This window comes from Vigna angularis, chromosome 4 (assembly GCF_016808095.1).
Source record: "Vigna angularis cultivar LongXiaoDou No.4 chromosome 4, ASM1680809v1, whole genome shotgun sequence".
In the NCBI taxonomy this organism is placed as follows: domain Eukaryota; kingdom Viridiplantae; phylum Streptophyta; class Magnoliopsida; order Fabales; family Fabaceae; genus Vigna; species Vigna angularis.
In genome coordinates this window covers 13889426-13913186 of record NC_068973.1, presented here as the reverse complement: position 1 = coordinate 13913186, position 23761 = coordinate 13889426, and the positions used below count along the sequence as shown (strand labels likewise).

Sequence of the window (23761 nt, the reverse complement as noted above, 5' to 3'; positions counted from 1 at the left end):
TTCTCTCTCTCTACACGCACACTCCTCTCCGAATTCTGGAGAATTCTTTTCTCTCCTCCTTCTCTCTACGATTTCCCCACCTTCTCTCTAAGATCACCACCGTTTCATCTCCTCCGATCACGATTCCGACACCATAGAAGGACTACTGGTGACAAGGGCTTCAAGAAGAACCGTTCGGTTTGTGAAACTGGACTGTTTGGTTTAACGAGCGAAGGAACTGTGGTAGAGAGGTTGTGTTTCTGCATTGAGAACGTCCGTTCACATTTTAGAGGTAAGGGAAGCTTATTAATTTAATTGATACTGTATGATGTATGAAAGTATGATATGAACTGTATGCATGAAACGTATGCTGATTGGTTTGTTATGAACGACCGTTGTTATAATAAATATGATAAATGTTGGTTGAACGTTATGTTGATTATTGATAATTATGAATGATTTATATGAATCGTATAAAGTTTATGAATTGATATTGATATGAAGTATAAAGTATGAATTGATATCTTGAAAATAGGACTGATTTTGTTATTCTTAATCATGAAAAATACATTTTCATATCTTCTTTTATAACAATCAAATTCTCCTAAAAAGAGAAATAGGAAAATTAAGAAAACAAAATAAAATAGAAGATTATACATCTATTTTCTCTAATTAGGAAGATTCTAAAGATGTTTTTTCTAATTACAATACTAACTAAGAGAAACAATTCAAACCAGAACTTTGCTCTAATACTCAATGATACGATCTTGTTTAGGAAAAAGTATGGAGAATAAAGAATGCGGAATAAGAGAGATGGAGATGCCACAATCTAATCTAGCACAATGATAAGTCAAGTGAAGATTCGCCACAAATATCTTAGTCTTTGATAAGAATTAAAGTTCTAATACAAGAACGAATAAAATCTTTTCTCAAAAAGTACAAATACATATAATATGACTCAAGTGTTTACATCAACTTTTAGTATCTCTATATATAGGTATATAAGTTTAAAAATACCTCGAAATCCTAAAATAACGTCCACAACACAAAAATCACAGAAAATGAAAGATGCAAACTTTCACTTTCACTTAGGAAAGCCCACTCGCCTAACAAACACTGATTGGGTCGCCCAACAAATTTAACATTTTGTAAAATTAAAATAAAATTAAAATTTATTTAATTTCTTAAATTATTCTATAATTGTGTTCATGATCTTCATGTTTTTTATTTTCCTCCTTCGTGTTATCTTTGACCTTGTCATAGATCCTTTGAATGACAAATGTTCTTCCTCAAATTCTTCTCATATATGTTTATATGTTTAGGAGATAATACTTTATCATACCCTCTTTCTCGAAGAGAATTTATTCTCAAATTTGTACCACTTGAAGATTCCTTATCACGTGAAGTGTGGCCTAGGACCAAACAACAAACGGAACCGTAAAACTAACAGCTCAAACCTATTACTAAGAATATCAATCTTTGACTGGGTTTGTCTGTGTACTGGGCTGACAGCCTAACAGAATGCTACTGCAGTTTTATTTTATCATAATTGTAAAAGTGCAACATGTTGCTTTAGAGAATGGAAGTTCTATTTATGTTTTCAACTAATTCTTTATTTTGTTAGGGATGCTTCACTGAGAGATCTGAGAGCTAGTTCTGGTGATATTGTGAGGATTGGGAACAGTAATGAAATGATAAACTCTGTGGTTAACCGAGACAAAGAGACTGACACTAACCATCAGAATAAAAAAGATAATTTTAGTAGTGATGCACCACATTTTCAGAGTGGAGTTCTTCGTACCAACTGCATTGACTGCTTGGACCGTACAAATGTTGCCCAGTATGCATATGGTCTTCAAGCTTTAGGACGCCAGCTCCATGCAATGGGTTTGACTGATGTGCCCAAAGTGGATCCTGATAGTAGTATCGCTGCAGCTCTAATGGATATGTATCAAAGCATGGGGATGCTCTTGCTCAGCAGTATGGTGGTTCAGCAGCTCACAATACTGTATGACATATTTTATGAGATTCTCCTTCACAAATATCTAGTCTCCGTCTTCTTCTGCTGTTTGCTATAATACATGTGTGTATATTTTGGTGAATGACAGGTGTTTCCGGAGAGGCAGGGAAAGTGGAAAGCAACAACACAATCAAGAGAGTTTTTGAAGTCCATAAAAGGATATTATAGCAATTGTTACACAGATGGTGAAAAGCAAGATGCAATAAACTTGTATTATTCCTCTGTCCCTTGGTTAATCTAGTGTTGAATAAATAATTAATATTTTAAATATTTAATATATTGTTCTTTTTCCAGATTTTTAGGTTACTTCCAACCACATGAAGGGAAACCTGCTCTGTGGGAGCTGGATTCAGATTATTATCTCCATGTATCTGGGGTTGGGGATGATCTAATTCCTGAGAAGTGGTGAGTCATCCTAGTTAAATTGGCTGATATTAAAATCCATTAGTGACATGCACATGCTTCTATGATATTTAGAATTGATTTTCTCATTTCTTTTGTATGTAAATACAGTTTCTATTGTTTATTTTCCTTATCAGTTCATATTTTCTTCCTGAATTTTTCAGTTCTGAACCGAATCCTAAGCCTTCTGAAAGTGGTGGAATAGTATTCACCCCAATACCCGCTTGCAGAGAAGACTTTTTACGGATAAAGTTGACATCGTTTGACAAGTTAATTTTGAAGACCTGTAGTACAATTAAAAATGTAAGACTATGCTCTGAACCTGATCAAAGACCAGGTGGGAGTTCTGGAAACAGAGGAGTGGCACCTGATGCAGCGTAATTTCTCTTATTCTGAGTTGCTGTTTAATGATTTTATTTCTCGTTTATTGTACTTTTTATAGACTGCTTCCCTTTTCTCGTGATTTTCTGACATGCATATGTAAATATTAGAAATTTTATTGCCATTCCACTTAAAGACCAGTTCCTGTAGCTTTGGTTCTTATTATAAGACAAAAGTAGCTGATTTTGTCTCTCCCTGCTTCTTAGTACTTACTTGACCGGTTTTATCATTTCAAAAATAATTTGTTAGGACTGGAAATGTGGGCTTACATTTTGAAACTAGGCCCGGGATTTGGAGAGTGCAGGAGAGGAGAAACAAGGGTGTGAATAAAAATGCTGATGTGGCAAAGGGTGTAACAAAATTAGTTAAGGTGTGAGAAGTAGTGGGAATATAAATGGGAGGAGAATGAGAAGAGAGGATACGAAAATATATTGTGGAATTCTGTTATGGCTTGAAGGTGCTAACTTGTCTAGAGGATGCGGCAGTAGAAATCACCATCCTAGTGTATTTTCTGTTTCATTTTTGAAATAATCCATATATTCTCTCATTTTCCCTGTTTCTTCTTCTACTTTTTGGGTCTCTGACATAATTGGTCCGCATGCCATATTGTCCTGTGCTTTTTAGCTTCTGTCCCTTCAACTAATTTTCTATCAATGCTCAGGAATCTAATTGAGATAGTTTTGTTTGATTGGTTTATGAAGGCCTATTAAATTTTGTGATTATGATTGAATAATTCACCGCATGTTCAGTTCAGATTCTAACTAACACAAGCAGCAAAAAGTTGGATTCCTTTCAATCAACTCCCTCTGATGTCAAACAACATCAAATAGAAGCAATCCATTAATCCGGTTGATAATTTTGGTAGATTATTTAGAAGACAATCTCTCTTGAAAGTAAGATTAGAATCACCATTTCTAGATGAATGTAATTTCTGTTTAAACTTAGTTGCCATTTAAGCCATTCCTTCCACCCTAACCATGTACATCATTTTGTATGGAAATAGTGGGTAGAATTTCTGACTAGTGTGAGATGCAAAAGCTATTCAGTGATCTAAGTAACTTGAGGTAACACATGTCGAGACAATGATTGTTTGTTAATCCCCAGTGAGATACAGCTAAAAAGTCCGAATTGGCTTTTTGGCCAGAGAAAGTACGAAGAGGGTTCCTCTGCTGCAAAAGTAGCTTCTCATGAAACTGACGTTGAAGGATCTCATGCTAATGGATTTTGTGACTTGAATTGGCTTTCTTCTGGCAGTGATATGAATGAAGAGGATGTTTTCCAAAGGTATGTATCTTAAAAGTTCATTATCCTTGTGTGACTTCATTGCACCTTCCATTTTTCCTTTGATGATCAGTATCCCATTTGATTATTTTTCTGTTGGCTAACGTTTGCACTGTAGGTCGCTATAAAACTCATTTGTATGTTTACATTTTGCGTTGTGATTTTTTTAGCTCTAGACATAGCTGCCATGCTGATAATGGGGAACAGGCTTGGTGCATTTGAATTTGATCCGTTAAGTTGAGCTGGTGCTCTTAATATTTTAAGTGACCACGAATAATTCTAAACTTGTTTATTTTCTACAATTAAGAAGTAAGTTCATGCTACAGTTGGTTTAAATTATAATGAATGAAGGATTTCTTTTAAAAATTTATAAAGTGCTTGTTTAGGATCTACTGTATTTATAACTACCTGAAATCCCATTCTTCATTGGTTGGGAATCCAGTGTTGTCTCTTCCGGCATATTAACACTGTAGACAGTCCCACAATCTTTGTTCTCACTTGATGCCTTTAGCTTGTTCAGTTTACAGATGATGCTCTTTTTATACTTTTAATCTGGTAGGTACCTTGCAATGACCACAGCAAATGAGGCGAATGGGTTGTATGGAGGTAGTCTCCTCGGCGATCAAGATGAAAGCAGTGAGATATATAAACATTATGCCGAGCTATGTCAGGTATGTGCTTTAACCGTGAGAAATATAAACATGCCCACATAACTAGTACTTTGTATCTGGACTTATGTATGAAACACTTACCATTGCTTGCTTCAAAGAAAGCGCTGTCAGAGGTACAAATCTCTCCTTTAGTTTAAGTACATGCTGGGTTGATTGGCATGTTATATTTTTAATAAGAAATGACAAAGAAATAAATATGAAATGAAGCAGATAAAATAGCATCTTTATTAGGATGTGATATGCATGTTTGCTGCCAAAATGTAGTTTTTACCGCCTTTATCCTTGGCATGCATGCAGGGACCTGCCATGTAACTTTTCCAAAATGACTCTGAGAGGGAGCAACACTACGCAGATGCTTTAAGCACGAGTTCATATGAAATTGTTAATGATACTAGCGTTGCGACAGAAATGGAAGCAGCTCTAAAGGAGTATGACCAAGTTGGTGCGGACCTTGGGATCATTCCCAGATCTTGTAAATTCTTTGCCGATGATCCGAGTTGGCTTACAAGATGGTTAACTGGGGAAGAAAAACTACAAAGGATATGATGGGTTATTATTTTGACATGTATAATTTGAACATTTTATACAAAAGACTTTGTCAGTTTTCTTATCATTTGGTCAGGCCTTATATATATATATAGTTAATTTTTCTTTTTTAAATTTGAGCACATTTTTTCTCCATAGGATTGCCTTGGTTATTCCATACTCAAACTGAAGTTTAGTTCCGGTACTTTTACTATACTTAGGTTTTAGTTCTTATAATTTTATTCTAATTGTTTTAATCCTTATAATATATAGAGATGGGTTCTAATGAATTTGCTTTGAAGTGCTATTGTTTTGCTTTTTCAGACATTTTGGATATTTAGGGATGAATGAAACTATTAAGGATGAAATGTTCTATGTTGTTTTCCCTTATTTTAAAGTGGGAAACAATGATGCATGCACAGACTGAATTTTTCTTGTAACTGGATAGACAGGAAATAATCTAACTAAATAGGACAAAACAGCATAACAGAAAGGAAAAAACAAAATAAATAGGAAGCATGACAAATAGTTCTTGAACCATCTAGAATTGACAAAATTAGTATGACAAACTTGATGTGCTTCTCCTGAAGTGGGACAACTAATGGTATTTTGATATCTCACATAAATCGGAGGCGAGAATATTGATTCCAGAGAGGTTTGGAGAGAAACTTTTATAGAAAAGCGTAACAATTTCATATGACTTTGTTGAAGTTCCTCTTGGATTGAGAGAAAATATCTTTAAATGTTTGGTCCTCTGGTAAACCATCGGAATAACAGTAACATGAGTCGCATTCTAACTATTATAATATGTGACCGAAAGACGAGAGCCCTTGTTACGCAAATCATGTAAGAGAGACTGAATTATTGTAGCTCACAAAGGGTGAATGCAAGGACATAAGACAATAAAATGGTTAAAGCTTCCTACACCTTATCAAAAGCTTCCGAAAAATGTTTCCATAAAAAGAGAGTTTTCCTATGCAACTCCGCTTTTTTCGATTTCCGATTGCAACAACCAAGACGTATCTTCTTCGCCGCGTCCAAGAACAGGGCCGTGTCTAGCCCTAAAAACGGTGTCCGACACCATGTCGTGCACGTCCCAGAAACGTGTCCGTGTCAGCAAAGTGTCGGAAGCGGGGAAGCGCGACCTCCCAGCCGTCTCGGAGCTTCATAGGGAAGGATGAAATGTTGTCTGTCATTTGGCCTTAATTAAAAACGAGAATAGAAGGTTCCATACATAAAATTGGATTTTACTTATAACAGAAGAACAAAAGAGAAAGAATGTGCGAATAGTTGGAAGGGGGAGAAAAGGGAATCAAATCGAATTGATTGATGCGCGTGAGTGTTACAGTGAGAGGTGTGGTGAGAGGGAGAGGCTACCATGGGCGTTGGAGTGTTGAGAGTGAGTGCCAGGGGAAGGCGAAGGGGAATGCCAGTGCCTGGAATTCCCTTCTTCGCATGCACTCCACCCATATTGCCCCAAAGTGTTCTTCGATGTTTTGCTTCTTTTCTCAACTCTGGCCATTCCCCTGATCAGTTTACTTTCGCCATCACTCTGTCCGCCTGTGCAAAGCTACACAATGTTGAGTTGGGGAGGGCAGTTCACTGCTGCATAATTAAGAGGGGTCTTCAATCTGCCTCCTTCTGTCATGGCGCACTCATCCATCTTTACGCCAATTCCCACTCTCTCACTTCTGCTCACCTTATTTGACGCTGCACCCTCCCCTCATCTCCACCCTGTTTCTTGGACCTCTTTAATCTCTGGTTATGTTCGAGCCGGCTTGCCTCAGCAAGCACTTCACATATTTGACAAAATACGCACCACTGTTTCTCCTGCTTCTTTTCCACTTCTAGACCCTGTGGCACTTGTCACCGTCTTAAACACTTACACCTCTTTAGGAAAGCTGGACAATGCTTGCCAATTGTTTGCACAGATGCCCATCTCCACCCGCAATGTTGTGGCTTGGAATGTCATGATTTCTGGTCATGCCAAGAGAGGCCATTATAAGGAGGCTCTTGCCTTCTTTCGTCAAATGAGTAAGCATGGTGTCAAATCCTCAAGATCCACACTCGCAAGTGTTTGCAATTGCCAGTTTAGCCGCCCTCCATCACGACTTCCTAGTTCATGCCCTGGCTATCAAGCAAGGTTTCGATTCGAGTATATACGTTGCAAGTTCTTTGATCAATATGTATGGCAAGTGTGCGATGCTGGATGCTGCACGCCAAGTATTTGATGCTATATCTCACAAAAATTTGATTGTCTGGAACACCATGCTAGGAATTTATTCACAGAATGTCTATTTAAGTAATGTCATGGAGTTGTTCTCGGATATGACAATATGTGGCGTTCACCCAGATGAATTTACCTACACAAGCATTTTGAGCTCGTGTGCATCCTTTGAATACGTACGAATTGGTCACCAGTTGCATTCAACTATTATCAAGAAGGGTTTTACCTCTAATTTATTTGTCAACAATTCATTGATAGATATGTATGCCAAAGCTGGGGCTTTGACGGAAGCTGCTAAGCAGTTTGAGCTCATGTCATGCCGAGATCATGTTTCCTGGAATGCCATTATTGTTGGTTATGTGCAGGAAGAAGAGGAGGCTGTTGCTTTCAGTTTGTTTCAAAGAATGAATTTGGACGGCGTTGTACCTGACGAGGTATCTTTGGCCAGCATACTTAGTGCATGTGGAAATATTAAGGTCCTAGATGTAGGACAGCAACTCCATTGCCTGTCAGTTAAGTTGGGTTTAGAAACTAACCTTTTTGCTGGAAGTTCTCTTATTGACATGTATTCAAAATGCGGAGACATTGAAGATGCACAAAAAATTTATTCTAGGATGCCTGAACGGAGTGTGGTCTCCTTTAATGCTCTGATTGCAGGATATGCTCCAAAAAACATAAAAGAAGCTATTAGTCTTATTCATGAGATGCTGATACTGGGACTGAAGCCATCTGAGATTACATTTGTGAGCATCATAGATGTTTGTAAGGGTTCTGCAAAGGTAATTTTAGGCATGCAGATCCATTGTGTTGTAGTAAAGAGGGGTCTCTTATGTGGTAGCGAATTCTTAGGAACCTCTTTGTTGGGCATGTATATGGATTCACAAAGGCTTGCAGATGCAAGCGTTCTTTTCTCGGAGTTTTCTAACCTTAAAAGCACGGTAATGTGGACTGCTTTAATTTCAGGATATACCCAAAATGAGTGCAGTGATGTGGCCTTAAACTTGTATCAGGAAATGCGTGGCAACAGTATCTTACCCGACCAAGCAACTTTTGTTACTGTTCTTCGAGCTTCTGCTCTCTTATCCTCACTGCATGATGGTAGAGAGATACATTCTCTAATCTTCCATACTGGTTTTGACTTAGATGAGTTAACAGGTAGTTCCCTTGTAGACATGTATGCAAAATGTGGCGATGTAAAAAGTGCTGTTCAAGTTTTTCATGAATTGACTATTAAAAAGGATGTGATTTCTTGGAACTCAATGATAGTTGGATTTGCCAAAAATGGTTATGCAGAAAGTGCCCTGAAGGTCTTTAATGAGATGGCTCAATCATGCATTACCCCTGATAAGGTAACATTTCTTGGAGTGCTCACTGCTTGTAGCCATGCAGGGTGGGTTTATGAGGGTCTTCAAGTTTTTCACATCATGGTAAACTGTTATGGAATTGAGCCTAGAGGGGATCACTACGCTTGCATGGTCGATCTACTTGGTAGGTGGGGTTTTCTAAAGGAAGCTGAAGAGTTCATTGACAAAATAGAAGTTGAACCGAATGCTATGATTTGGGCCAATTTATTGGGTGCTTGCAGAATACATGGGGATGAAAAGAGGGGACAGAGAGCGGCTAAGAAACTTATTGAGTTAGAACCCAGAAACTCTTCTTCATATGTGCTGCTTTCAAATTTGTATGCTGCATCTGGACTTTGGGATGAAGCTAGATCTTTGAGGAGAACAATGATGCAGAAAGATATCCAAAAAATGCCTGGCTGTAGCTGGATCGTTGTAGGACAAATTACAAACCTATTTGTTGCGGGTGATAAGTCACATCCTAGTTGTGATGAAATTTCACTAGCATTAAAGCACCTGACGGCACTAATTAAAGACAATACATTCCATGATTTCCTGGGTTAGTTACATGTAGTTATTCTATGTGATTGGACGTCAAGATTATTTGAATCTCATCACTTGAAGGCTGTTTTAAGGATTTGATTCTTCCCAAATCATAACGTGTTGGGGAGTTTATTCAACCAAATCTCATCACATGAAGACTGTTTGTGCTATAGGTCGTATTTGTTATGAACTTTTAGCCTTGATGTCTGGACATCTACATCCTCATCTACTTTTAATGGGGAACTTTTGTACACGTTCTTCTCTGCTTGCATCATGTTACAAGCGTTGAATGACATCTATGTGTCTTTCAAACTCAACTCTTTGGATAGATTAAACAGTTTATTCTGTAAGTTAGCCCCATAAACAATTATTTGCTGTGATTTGTCCAAGGAAGGATTGATGGAGGAGGATCAACAGACCAGGTTAGACTCTTATTCTCTTATTATAATGAATACCTCTATAGGTTATACTTTATTAGAGAGTCTGTGAAGATTTACATTGCTCCTAATTCATGTTAGACACACAATTATATGTTTCTCTCTTTCTTCCTGTTAGAGTTCTTTGCTCTTGTTTCTCATCATCTGTGTCCCTCATTTAAATGATCGTGTATGTTCTGCAATCTTAGTTATTCTAAATTATCTTGTATTTGGGACTGCAATTGAATACCAACACAGTCATTGCCTTTGACATTTGAAGTCATGGATGATTATGCCTATGCCTATGCCGTTATCACAGTTTGTGTTTCATTCTCTTTGGGAATACTAATATACTGCATCCCTGTCTGGACAAAGGGGTTTAACATTGACACGTAGCAATTGAATAAGGCAACCTTGTTTAGGCAACGGATTTTCTTTTTCTTTTTTGCTGAGAATGGGTTGGCAGTTCAGAGAAGCAGAGTAATGTGTCTATGCTATTCTTCATAGTGAGATCTGTCAATTTTATGATTGGCTGTTAAACGGGAATTTGAGCAGATAGGTCACTTCTTACTAATATAGATGCCATTTTCAATCCTGTAAGAAATTCATCATTAACTTGAGTTTTCACAAAATTGTGGTATTGTAGGAGTAGATACAGCTGAATGGAAGGTGTTCATGGAATCCGTATTGTTGACTATTCAATCAATTTTTCTGCATAATTAGCAAAGATGCTACAAGTGCCAATCATTCTTTGTTGGATCGTTACAATAATATCACAGGCTTTGATTAGTGCCCAAGAAATGTAATGGTATTGAGATATTACAATCCAAATGAATGAGAAATATTTGAATCACTAAAAATATGCATAGATGAATTAAGAACTGTCAAACCACGGTAGAATGATCAAATCTGCACTCAAAACCCAGAACTGGACAGCACCAGTCCAACTCTAGCGTGACAGCTTTGACAGTAAGGGTGTTCGTGTGGTCTGATATGCAGAATGGCTTTATATGCTATGCTATGGATTGAATCATGATATGAACATGCAAATAGGTTTATAACAATGCTAATGGTACTTTAAAACAAAATTTAACGAAAAAACCAAGTGCAGACTTCCTAAATTCAGAAAATCATCTAACCCAAAAAACTGGAAAATTGAGTACTAATCCTAGAATCTAATGTAGAAATAACCACAAAACATAGATTGAAACTATAAATAAGCAGCAAAAACTAAAATTGAACATTTAAACCAAAGCTAGAGCCGAGTGGCGCGAGAGTTAACTGTAAAAATTGATTAATCTGAACTAAAACTGAAATCTAATGATTGGAACAAATTTATTATTACGAAAGGAAGTAGAGGAATGAAAATTTGATGAAAAACATATTAAAGAACCAAAAATCACAAAACAGGTTGAACTTCAGCGTAGCTAAGTGTTTGCTCTAAACCAGAAAGTGAAAATCCTATTCAAGTTCATTTAACTCTCAATCTTACTTGCTAATGTTAATTTCTGAAATCCTTGGAGTATAGAAATCACTTTGGATTCACCAGTATCTCAGCATGGATCCATAACTGTTAGGACCTTGAGGGTTTATGAAAGGAGAAAGATAGTAGAGAAATAAAGATGAGTACTTAACTGTTGAGCAGTTAAGGGGGCGGGAAAAGGTCTATAAAAAGGACATCTTTTGTAGTTACAAGGAACAGTGATTTTACTCTTGAGTTACAGACCAGTTTAGACTTGGTGAGGGAGGTTAAGCTCCTGGTTTCCCAATTGTATTCTTGATTCTTTGATGTGAATACAAATCATTTCTTTTACAATTGCTTTCTGTTAGAGTAATGAGGTGTGAGAGTAAGAGAGATAGATAGGATTCTTACAAAGGGTCCTAACAATAACCGAGGCTAGTAAGGTGCAAGAATGAAAATCAAATGTTCAAGAGTAGAAAATTTATATTCTGACTCAAAAGTAAGGAAACACATCCGAGACATTGAATTACAATTGCAACTGAGTAAAAAGCATTAAGAGATTAATATGATTGAATTGCATATCAGAAAACAATGCAAAACTGAATTAAAAGCAAAATTAACTTGAATTGAATGAAACTTGATGCGAACAGTACAATCACCGAAGCCCTTTGGTGTCTAGCTCATTTTGGAGTCTTAGACAACCAGAAATCTCCAGAGAAAACTATTCTAAAAACTGAGAAATCTAAAAATATGATTCGTCCCTCTTTCAAGTTTAAGATCCAAGCCTTGTATATGCTTCTAGAAGTCCAAGCCTATAAAACTGGAAAACAGCCTAGAACTGGTCATAGGAACTGCCAATAGCAAGTAAAAATTATGTACAAACTACCTAGCCTAGCCTAGCCTAGTCTAACTATACAAGTAACTAGAACAGTACAAATCACCTAAGTAGCAAGTAACTAGAGCAGCTCTCCTCAAAAGCTACTGGCTGGCACAGGTTTCTTCAAAGTGCATAATCTGTCTATTGGAGTTCTTGACAGCTGGTAGCAGGTCATCACTTCAGGATCAGCAGGTTGCAAGTCTTGGTTAGCTTCTCTGCTTCAAAATTACCTCTGCCAACACGTTTCTCTAACAAGTCCAAACTCCAGCAGGTTAAAGCTCCCATGGCAAGCTTCTCATGTGAGCACATTCAAATACAGCTGGTCAGGTTCAGCACACTTTCTTCAACAACTTACATCACCGGAAGACTGCTCACTGTACATACTTTCACAGAATCAAAACCACCAGCTGGACATATCGTCTCAAATGTACTGCACCTTCAATTATCAGCACCTAAAATCTCAATTTAAACAATTGAATTCTACGTAAAAAATAGAAGTAAAAGCTGGCTTGAAATACTCATATTGACTAAAAAAAACACAAACTAAAATCTACATTAAAGATTAAGAATCAAATCTAACTTTTACTATTTATAAGACTACAGAAATCTATTAATTCAGAAACTAACTATCTAAAACCAGTGAGTTCAAACACTAAAATCACCAAGCTGAAAAATGATGAAAGGCTATCAAAACTAAATTCTACTAACCACAGAACTGAATTCTACAATTGCAATTAAAATTGAAGCTAAGCTAAACTGAAAGCTACACTATATTACTTACAAAGACTAGAAGTCTACCAATTTAGAAACTAAACTAAAACTCCTATCTACAAACACTTATTTAACTCATTTTAAGAAAAACTAAGAATTAAGGGAACGAAACTAAATCTGATCTAAAACTAAGAAATTAAAGACAAAAGGTAACATAAAGAGATGCATCAAACCGAGACTCATCAGCCTGTCCACAAAATTGTTGTTTAATCTTTGTTTATTTTCATCTAGTGAAACATTTATTTTGCATTTTTCATTGATCATTAGATGTCACCAAAAGAAAGTAGTATTTATTTGCGCAATAATACTCTCGTACTACATATTCTTTTAGATTTTAGACAAACATGTACAACCATGTATATTTTCTTGTGGCGTAAATAAATGAGTTCAACACAAATAACAGTTCTGCCCCCATAAGCTTGCACCTTTCGGTTTCCTCCTTCCATCTTGATCTAGGATTGGGTAAACTTCCCACCTTGGCTGCTAAGAACCACCACCAACCTTTATAGAAACCACCCCACCACCTGAAAACCTCAGTTACCTTGTTCAAATACCTCCAAACCTTCATCAGACTCCAAGAATACCACCCTTTTGTCGAGGCCCTCTTGAACCAAAAGAAAACCAAGAACTAATCCGAGAAGCCATCCTTGCTCCTTTCCTAGTCATGCCTAATCCGTGTGCTAGTTTATCAACCAAGGAACCTGTTCAAAGGGTCAGACCCACCCTCATTGGTCCAAGAAGGTCTCCATCACTCACCCGGAAAACCTATTCCATTAGTCCAAGAAACCTATTACAAGCCTAAGGAAAGAGCTTGCTTCAAAAAACAAGTACAATAGATGAGTTCCACTATAAACTCAATTGCTCAGGAATAGTCACTGAACCAAAGACAATGGAGATTGATCGAGATTTTTTGGATTTTTGCAAACTTTCCCAGAGGCCAACCGCTGAATGCAAACTCAATTAACATTGGCAGAAGTATCATTTCTCTTCAGAATCTTGGAGTGATATTATCCTGGATTGTAAGGTATTCTCTACCTGTCATTCTTTGCCAACAAGATCACAAAAATGAACAAAATTTGATTTCATAGCAAGGCAAACCAAATCGTGAAAATCTTAAATTCCACATGCTTTGATATTTGAGTCAACAATGAAAAAATTGAGTACATGTTCCTTACACGTAAAATACTCATTCACTTAATAGCCACTACGGTTTTGTTACCAAAAATCCATGCAGGAACAAGATCCACGCTTAAAGTGGTGAAAGCGATGACGATCCCTTACCACAATTTCGCGATCAAATGCTTTGGAGATTAACTTTACAACAGCGTGGCAATCATTACAAATTCGCAAGTTCTTCATAACTCTAATTGGAGTTGGTGGAGCAATAGTGATAAGTCCAAAGGCGACTGCAAGTTTCTCACTGTGCCTGAAAAGTGCAGTTTCCTTCTCTTCATCGTCTATGTCTAGTGAAATCTCACTTGTGGTTGGTACATAACCCTCAATCTTTAACTTTGCTGACACTTCATCTAACATGTGCTCAATATCACTTATTTGTGGGTGGGTCTTATCTCCAGCCAAAAATTCATGAACTATCCCATTTGCTTCAATCATGCTACAACCAGGTGTCTTTACCACCCCATGTTGTGCCATAATTCCCCGAATTTCAAGAACATTGCTCCAGTTTCCTTTTAAAGCATATATATTTGACAATAATACATGGAAACCATCATGGTTAGGCTGAAGCTGAATAAGTTTTCTTCCCACCCTCTCTCCCATTTCATTGTCATGGTGTTTTCTACAAGCCCCGAGCAAGGCACCCCAAGTGGCAACATCAGGTGCCATTGGCATACTCTCAATCAGCTCCGCCGCTTCTTTAAGCAAACCTGCCCGTCCAAAAAGATCAACCATGCATCCGTAGTGCTTAATATTAGGCTCTATTTTGTGTTCGTGGATCATGGAACTAAAGTAGTGACGCCCCTCATTGACTAGGCCCATGTGCCGACAGGCCCCAAGAACTCCCATAAAGGTTATCTCATTAGGAAGTGTCTTCGTTTTTTTCATATCTGCAAACATGCGGAGTGACTGTTCTACCAAACCATTCATTGCCAACCCAAGAATGATTGCATTCCAGGTAGAAACCCCCTTTTCCTCCATCGCGTAGAAAACCTCCAATGCATTTTCCACACACCCGCATTTCACATACATGTCTATAAGAGTCGTGCTCAGAATAGTATTAACCTGTAATTTATTTATATTTATATAAGCATGAATCCATTTCCCTATGTCCAAAGCAGCCAGATGGGTGCAAGCCGAGATGGCACTAACTAAAGCAGTTTCGTCGGGCTTGACTCCATGAAGCTGCATTTCTTGGAACAATGCCAAAGCCTCTGAAAAACATTCATGTTGAGCATAACCAGATATCATGGCACTCCAAGACACAACGTCCTTCTCCGGCATGGAATAAAACAACTTCTCAGCATCTTCAATCGAACCACACCTCAAGTACCCAGAAATCATCGAGTTCAAAGATATTTGATCCAAGAGAACACCACCATCATCAAAAATTCTTTGCGCATCCACTATCTCCCCACAACTAGAGTACAAATGAATCAAAGCATTCTTAAGACTAACATAATCCTCAACCCCAACTTTCGCCGCCAAACCATGCACCAACCTCCCCATCTCAGCATTCAAAATTCGCGAACACGCGGATACAACACTAACCACAACGATCTCATCCACTGTCACCCCACTGGCCTTCATCTCCACAAACAAAACCAACGCCTCCTCACACATCTCATTCTGCTCATAACAAGAAACCATCGCACTCCACGACACCATGTCCATATCCCTCCATCGAACCTCATCAAAAATCCGCCGCGCCTTCTCCACACACCCCTTCCTTCCAAAGAGCACAATCATGGAATTCGAAGCAATGGTGTTCCTCTCCGGCATTCCCCTATACACACGTTCCGCCTCTTTCACATTTCCCGCCTGAACATACCCCGCCAAAACAGTATTCCAAGATACCAAATCCCAGACAGGACTTTCCTCAAACACCTGGCGCGCACTGGACATCCTCCCACATATAGCATACAAGTTGATCAGCGTGTTCCGGACGTACACATCTTGATGAAAACCAAACCTCACGACATGTGCGTGCAGCTCCCTTCCCTCGAAGTCGGACACCCGGGCAGCGCAACATTGAAGAGGAATTGGGTAGGTATAGTTATCGGGTTTTGCGTGTTTCGCAAGGAAGAGCTTGTAGAGTGTGAGGGCTTGGTGAGGGTTGTTTTGGAGTTCGAAGTGGGCGCGCATGATGGTGTTCCATGTGAAGGGGTTGGGGTTGTGAAGATGGTTGAAGATTCGGAGGGAATAGTCGAAGGGAACGAGAGCAGAGCGAGTAGAGAAGTTTATGAGTCTGCTTGCGGCGTAGGGGTCTGAGATGAGGCCGGTGAGGATCGTTTGTGAGAGAATCTCTCTGAAGTGCCTCGGCCATTGGCACCGCTGCAATGCTGCGTCTAACGTCCACACCTTCATGCTTCGTCTCCTGCTTCATACTTCAACTCACACGCATCTTCATTTGCTGCATAACTTCATCAGGCTGTTGTTTTCACAATAAATAATTAAATAATTTTTTTCATAAATTTAAATGTAGTATATTAAGCCAACAAATTATAAATTATTCATAATTTATAACTAACATTGAGATTTAATTAAATTTAATATTTTGTTGTCATCAAAATTATTTTGGTTTGTCTTAAAAATGGATAAATTTTTATTTTTATTTGTCTTTATATGTGTTATGGATAATGTTACATATTATATATATATATTAGAAATATATGTTAGAAAAGCTAACAAAATCACGAATATAATTTTTTGAGATGTGTAAATTACCATTCTTAACAACTTATATGGAGTGTGTTGTACAAGTTTGTACGATACAACAAAAACTTCTTAAAAATATTTTAGAATCTCATAGAAACTCTAAAGGGGTATAAGAAAAATTCGAGATTTTACTAGAAAGAAAGATAAATGAGAGAATGAGAGATGAGAGAGTTCTTTTCTTTGTGTATTCCTTGGAGTGAATAAAATGCACTACTTATGTAGCTAAAGGGAGCCACGATTCCCATTGATTAAGGAGAAATCTCGTGACTTAAGGAAGAGCGCAACAGCCAACTCAATCCTGAGCCTCGCAGGAAGAGAAGCAACCTCCACTTGCGGAAGAAAACTGAAACGACACTTTCGGGAAGAAAAAATAATGTCAATGTTCATAAACAAGATATTTTTACAATATTATATTCAATTTTTATCCCGCATATTGCAAGAAACAAAGATTGAAAAAGAGAAAAGAAGAAAATTTATTGGGTTTTATAAGATATAATGCATCAGAGCTAGTGTAACAAACTATATTAACCAGTTCTAGATTGAGAAACTTAACTCACAGTATAATTGGTATAGGATACTGTATAAACCAAAGATACTATGTTAGAAGTTTATAAATCACAATACACTTCCACAGTCTTTGTTGTTATCACTCCAATGCGTTTACTAAGCGTGCTTACTCGATGTTCATAAATACTCTAGAAATCAGGCCATGTTATCAAATGAGTGTCAACCCAATATATCTGGATATGTCTCTTCCTTCAAAACTTGCAGTGCCCAGCACCCCTTGAATAATCTGAATAATGTATCTAATTACTTTAATATAATAATTTTACTTTTTTCTTTTCTCTCTTCCTTGCACAGCCGTTCCGGTTCTCCACTTCTCCTTTCGTTTGTTCGTTTTTCTTCATCTGCTCCTTCTCCTCCATCTCTGCATTGACACCATCAGAGACAATCTTCTTGATGGCCCACGTGGCTCCAATTTTTTTTTATTAATTTTCGGGATGGGTATTCCGTATTCTGGATTGGTTCTTGAAAGAAGAAATTGAACATTGAACAAATACTTCAGGATGTTGTTTTCAGAATGTACAAGATAACATCACTATTCTAGATTTTCTTTTTTATCTGGAATATTCCTCTAACACTTCGTGAAACATCAATCCGGAAACACATATTTCGGACTCCGAATTCCAATAACCTGAACTTCACCATTTTGAAACGTAAACCACCATGAAACACCAACACGAGTTCCACCACACCTTGCCACCATAACTCTCTTCCAGATTCAGTCACCAGCACAACAAATTTTTTTGAAACTTCCAAATAAAATAACAAGGGTAAAACAGGAATTCCAAATATTGTGGACCTGCAAGGAGGAATTGGAGGAGTGTAGTAAGCAAATTCCCAGATGGAGTTAGAAAGAATAAGATTCTGAGTTAGCCTTAGCAGAGAAAAAGGGTTGAAAGAGATCAGAGAGAGATGGAAGCATCTGTGATTGAGGTAGAGAGAATCTTGAGCTACGGATTCATAGATGGGAAGCTTCTAGAAGAAGCTCTCACCCATTCATCTTCCACAGGTGTTTCTTATGAGCGACTTGAGTTCGTGGGAGATCACATTATAGGCTAGCCATCAGCAAACACCTCTTTCTCGCCTACCCCCAGCTCGATCCTGGCCAACTATCTGACCTACTTGATGCCAACGTCAGCAAAGAGAAGCTGGCACGAGTTGCCATCCATCGCGGCCTCCACCGTTTCATCCGCCAAAGCTTCTCATCTGTGCTCAGGGATGAGATCGAATGTCACCCTAGAGAAATACCCCGTTGGGATACACGGTGGATCCGTGGGGCCCCCAAGGTCCTTTCGGATATCGTAGAGTCCGTCGCAGCAGCTGTATACTTTGATCTGGGATTCGATCTGGAGAAATTCTGGGAGGTGCGTATTAAAGTTTATTTGTAAAGGTTTTACTTTTACTTTTTGCTCTGGTGTTTTTGCATTGATTTTTTTCTAAGCTGATAATGAATGATGGCAATTTTTTTGAGTTTCGAAATTGCAATCCAGGATTTCGTAAGTGATTATATCATAAAGTTTTACGTTATTTTCCATGTTTTGAACATGAATTGAGAAAGAATTATAACGTTCGTAATTTTTTTGGATGAGGTTTTCTGTAAGTACCGTTCGTTTTTTTTTAAAAGAAAGTGGTGGGGGAGGGGGCACGTTTGAAAGTGGTGGGGGAAGGGGCTTCATGTCCAACAAAGAAGTGGCAACAGCAGCTGGTGGGTGGTGGGTCATTCCACTTTGAAGTGCTCCAACCACCAGGAAATATCATCATCATCTTCTTAATGGACACTGCACTGAGGAATGGAAGGGGACGGCTGAGGTTCGTCCAGCTGGCACCAGTGCACGGTTCTTCTTTCCCTTTAAGGGAAGAGCCCATGGGTTGAAAGGAGAAATTGGGTTCTGTATTTGTGGGAGTGGAAGCCTTGCAGCAAAATCTGAGAGAGGTGAAGAGGAGAGAGAAAGAATAAGTTAGACACTGTAACAGAGGGCTGGAACGGCAGAGGAGAAACACAGTGCAGAGATTGATTCAAGGTTTGCAAAGGAAGTCTTCAAGAGGTAAGGGGAGCTAGATCTGTTTCTATAGATTGTAGAAATATTAAACTGTGTTTGAGATCCCAAACAGTTTTCCACCTGATAGGGTTCACTCTGTAAACGTCCGTTCAAACAGTATTCGATGTGATAGTGTTCGTATAAACAGTATTCGACCTAATAGTGTTCGTTCTGTAAGCGTTCGTTCCAAATAGTGTACGGTCTAAACAGTATTCGACCTGAGAGTGTTCGGTCTGTAAGCGTTCGTCCAAAAGTATTTGATATATAAGCATTCGTACAAACAGTATTCGACCTGATAGTGTTCGGTCGATAGTGTTCGGTCTTATTATGTGCTAATGATCGTTAGCGTTCGACCTGGATCAGGTATTCTGAGGTTTGGCTTGTAAGCGTTCGGTCTTGGTGTATTAGTGATGGTTAACGTTCGGTCTTGATGATGTTTATTCTCAGTTAGTGATCGTCCATAGTGAACGTTCGGTCTTGATGAGGTTTATTCTCAGTTAGTGATCGTTCTCGATGATGTTTGTCCTCAGGTAGAACTTGTCATAGGTAGCGTTCGGTCTTGATGAGGCTTGACCTTTGAGCGTTCGTCCAAACAAGATGCGATCCATTATGATTTTCGGTTTTAGCGTTCGGCAAATTGTGTTCAATCTAATATGGTGTTCGGTTTTGAGCGTTCGGCCTAGAATTGTTTGATCTCACAGTGTTCGTTCAAATAGTGTTCGACCTCACAGTGTTCGGTTGATAGCGTTGGGTCTCTTTGCGTTCGTCCAAAATAGCGTTCGACCTAATAGTGCTGTAAATAGTCTTCGGCCAAATTGTGCTAATAGCGTTCGGCAAATAGTGTTCGGCAAAATAGTGCTCGGCAAATAGTGTTCGGTTCTAAGTTTCATTTGCTCTTGTACTGGGTTGGATTAAGTGTGCAAAATGTTTGGAATGTATACTGTGATGTGATTTGTGTGAAAGTATGTAAATGCATGTGATATGTTAAATTACTGTGATGATATGACTGCAAATTTAAATGATGAATTTGAGTATGAATTGGACATCTCACGGTGAGATGGATGAAAGTGATATGTGGGGTGTTGTGGTTGTTCTGTATAACTGTAGTGAACTTTGGATTCGGTCTGTCTATCCCTACACTCAAAGCATTGTTCATGCTCACATAGAGAAGAATCGTGTAAGTGGTGAGAGTAGAGGAGGTCCTCGTCTATAGTCTTTGATGGTAGACATAGACAGGTGGGGGATTTACCTTGCTAGTGTTGGGGAGTGCCAGTTGAACTATGCAAATGCAAAGACGACTGATAGTTCGATAGTTATATAAATCCGGATGAGTCGTGTGAGTGTGTGAGTTGTGGTTTAATGAGTATGCTTTAATTGTTCTTTTATATGTAACTATGTATGATGACATGAATTAACTGTTTGGGTATGTTTCTTTGGCGATGATCATCTACTTGGATGGGAGCAGACGTTGATGAGGAGATTCCCTTGGAGCAAGAGCTAAAGGATGCTGATGTTGCGGTGTAGTCTACTTAGGAATTTTCCTATTTGAATGCTAGTAGTGTTCAAATACTTTAAACTGTTTAAAGTTTAAAATTTGGTCTTTTATTTGACTGTTCTCTTTATTTGGATGTTGACGTCCTTATTATATGATGTTGGTTATTATATAATTGGGATGTTACATTTTCGATTGGCTCAAGATTATAATGCAGGGGGTGATGGCTTCAAAATTTCAAGTTGCATTAAAATCAGTACGAAGAGATATAAAACCTTATTTGTGGATTGTGACTGTGATTATGATTTTGACAGAAATTTAGAGTAATTTTGGAACCGATAGTGACACTGGTGATTTGGAGCAACAGCCTCATCCGGTGAAGGAATTATTTAAAATATGCCAGAAAATGGGGAAGCTCCTTAATATTAAATCTGTGCGGAAGGAAACAGATAGTATAGCTTATGTCTTTGTTGATGGAAAGTTTATAGCCTCTGCTTCCGCTGCCAAAAAGGATCTGGCTAAACTTGAAGCTGCCAAGATTGCGTTGGATACACTTGCACCTCTGCTTCCTCCCACCAGTATGAGGCCTTCCATTACTGACATGCAGCTAAGAGCTAAACAAAAACTAAACGAACTCTGTCAGAATAAGAAATGGCCTAAGCCAGAATACAGGTACTTCTTTTAAGATGGGTTATTAAATGAGTAACATTAATTTTCAGGTTTAAAACTTTTGATATTTTGAGTAACTAATTATTTCTTGGCAATGGGTTACAGTATTGCAGAGGAGTCCGGTCCCGCTCATGGGAAGAGATTCGTTTGTTCTGTTAAGATAACTATTGAAGAAGAGGAGGGTGGTTTTCTGCTAAGGAATGGCTGCGAAAAATCTAAGTTAAAGGATGCTGAGAACTCTGCTGCTTCCATGATGTTGAGAACTCTGCTGCTTCCATGATGCTGAGAACCTTACTTGGGGTGTAATGATCACAGATAATGAGAGTGACGTTGTAATTTTTTCTGGAAAATGTTGTACTTGCAGCAGTTGACAATTGATTATGCCTGACTCTAGTTTTGCAGGGTAAGGGCCCATATATCATGAATGGGTTAAAATGTATAGGATTTAAGCTCCACCATCGTGTGGTTTTTCACGCCACACCCTATATTGGCGCAACCACTTGCGTGGCGAGATATTAGGATAAGGATAGATCAATACTAATTTTGATGTTTTAAAATATATTAAAAAATTAATATATCAAACATTAGAATATTTTGAATCTCATCAAAGAACAGTATAACCAAATTAGTGAAAAGTCTAAATTTTGTATTTATAAATCTCATCACTCTTGCATATTTTACATCTTTAAATTATTTGATAGTAAAGATATTTAAATAAAGTGGAAGTTAAGAAGTTGAGATATGGACAAGTATTAGACTTATTGTATGAACATTATTTTTTAAAATAGATTTTCTCTTTAATTTAAATTGTAACAATCGAGAAAAAAATCTACAATGCTGTATAAAATATTTAAATCTTTAAGCTCTAGAAATGATTTTCTTAAATAAAGTGTTAAATTATAAAATAAATGATGATGCAAATAATACAAATATACATGCGTGTTTACATAGGCAAAAAGGACAGAAAAAATGAGTCATTAAGAATGTTAACTTAGCATCTGCAGCAACTAATCTGCACTTTATTTTCTTCTTCCTTATACATATAAACATCTATATTATGTTTTTATATATAACTCAAATACAATACATTTCTACCTAGTGTGAACATTTTCTTCTCTATCTTTATTCATTCTTAAATCTTAAGAAAAAGTTACAAACATATTATTATATTTTTTCCCTATTACACATACGAAACTATAAATTAACTATTTGCCCAAGTAACGGTATAAAATTATATATTAATTATTAATCTCTAGGGATAATTTATTAAACAGGGTTAATTTACTTTTGTAAAGAGTTATTTTTTATTTTATCAAGGTGAAGTAAGTCTTACAAGTTAAAGTTAAAGACTTCAAAAGATAAATTCATCTTAAGTTATATATAAAGCAAACCTTGTATTTAACTTTACCTTTTGAAGTCTTAAGCCCGATTAAAACTTCACCAGTAAAATTGTAAAAATTCAACCCTTTTAAGTGATTAATATTATATTAGTATTATTAAATCTATATCAGTTAAAATGAATTTACATAATAAAATTGCAAGATACTCTATTGGAGATTCTATGTCAATTAATGATATAACAAATTTACATAATTTTGCATGCATAGAATACTTTTGGAGGAGGATGCTAAACCAGTGAGACAACCTCAAGGAAGACTGAATCCTCAACTGATGGGGGTTGTAAAGAAAAAGGACACCAAGTTGCTACAAACAGGTCTTATATATTCAAATTCTGACAGCACTTGGGTGTGCCCTATACATGTGGTTCCCGAGAAATATGGAATCACAATGGTCAAGAACGAGAAGGACAAGTTGACTCTTATTCAAGACAGAAGTGGGTCACATAATTTAGTAGTTGACCATCTTAGTAGGATTGAAAAGGGAAAAGATAACATTCCTATCCAGGATGACTTTTCTAATGAAGTCCTACTAGCATTCCTTCCACCATGAAGGAGGTAAGTTCCCTCATACTTTTTCTTTGCATTTTATATATAAGGCATAATTGAGGACAATGCATAGTTTAAGTGTGGGGGTGTGGGGAAACAATTAATTTTGTTCCCTATTTTGTTTGTCTATTTTGTTTGTTTTTAATAAATATTTGCATTGGATATGAGAGTTTGAATCAGTAACTGGAATGATCATGAATTCAAGAAGAAGAAAAAAATGAGTCATGTTGATATGAGTGGATTGCTTTTATGATTTGCTGAT

General features: G+C 37.5%; 1 protein-coding gene and 2 pseudogenes across 5 annotated transcripts; 2 read left to right on the top strand and 1 right to left on the bottom strand.

Annotated features, from left to right (window-relative positions):
- The first annotated feature begins 1598 nt into the window (after positions 1-1598).
- LOC128196204 (phosphatidylinositol-3-phosphatase SAC1-like) lies at positions 1599-5347 on the top strand (annotated as a pseudogene).
- An 860-nt stretch (positions 5348-6207) lies between these two features.
- LOC128196342 (pentatricopeptide repeat-containing protein At3g09040, mitochondrial-like) lies at positions 6208-22145 on the top strand (annotated as a pseudogene).
- On the bottom strand, positions 11855-16659 carry LOC128196343 (pentatricopeptide repeat-containing protein At3g62890-like). Of its 5 annotated transcripts, none has more exons than XR_008248546.1 (2): positions 13324-16658; positions 11855-12563 (listed from the first exon to the last, which is right to left on the bottom strand). XR_008248546.1 is itself a non-coding variant. In XM_052876916.1 (2 exons), exons 1-2 carry the CDS (start codon positions 16436-16438, stop codon positions 12514-12516), a joined length of 2325 nt encoding a protein of 774 aa, XP_052732876.1. In that variant the 5' UTR covers positions 16439-16659; the 3' UTR covers positions 11855-12513. The 5 variants fall into 5 exon arrangements, 3 of the variants coding, with proteins under 3 accessions (XP_052732876.1, XP_052732877.1, XP_052732878.1); XR_008248547.1 differs by having other exon boundaries at positions 11855-12501; XM_052876916.1 differs by having other exon boundaries at positions 11855-12579; positions 14180-16659.
- Positions 22146-23761: the final 1616 nt, after the last annotated feature.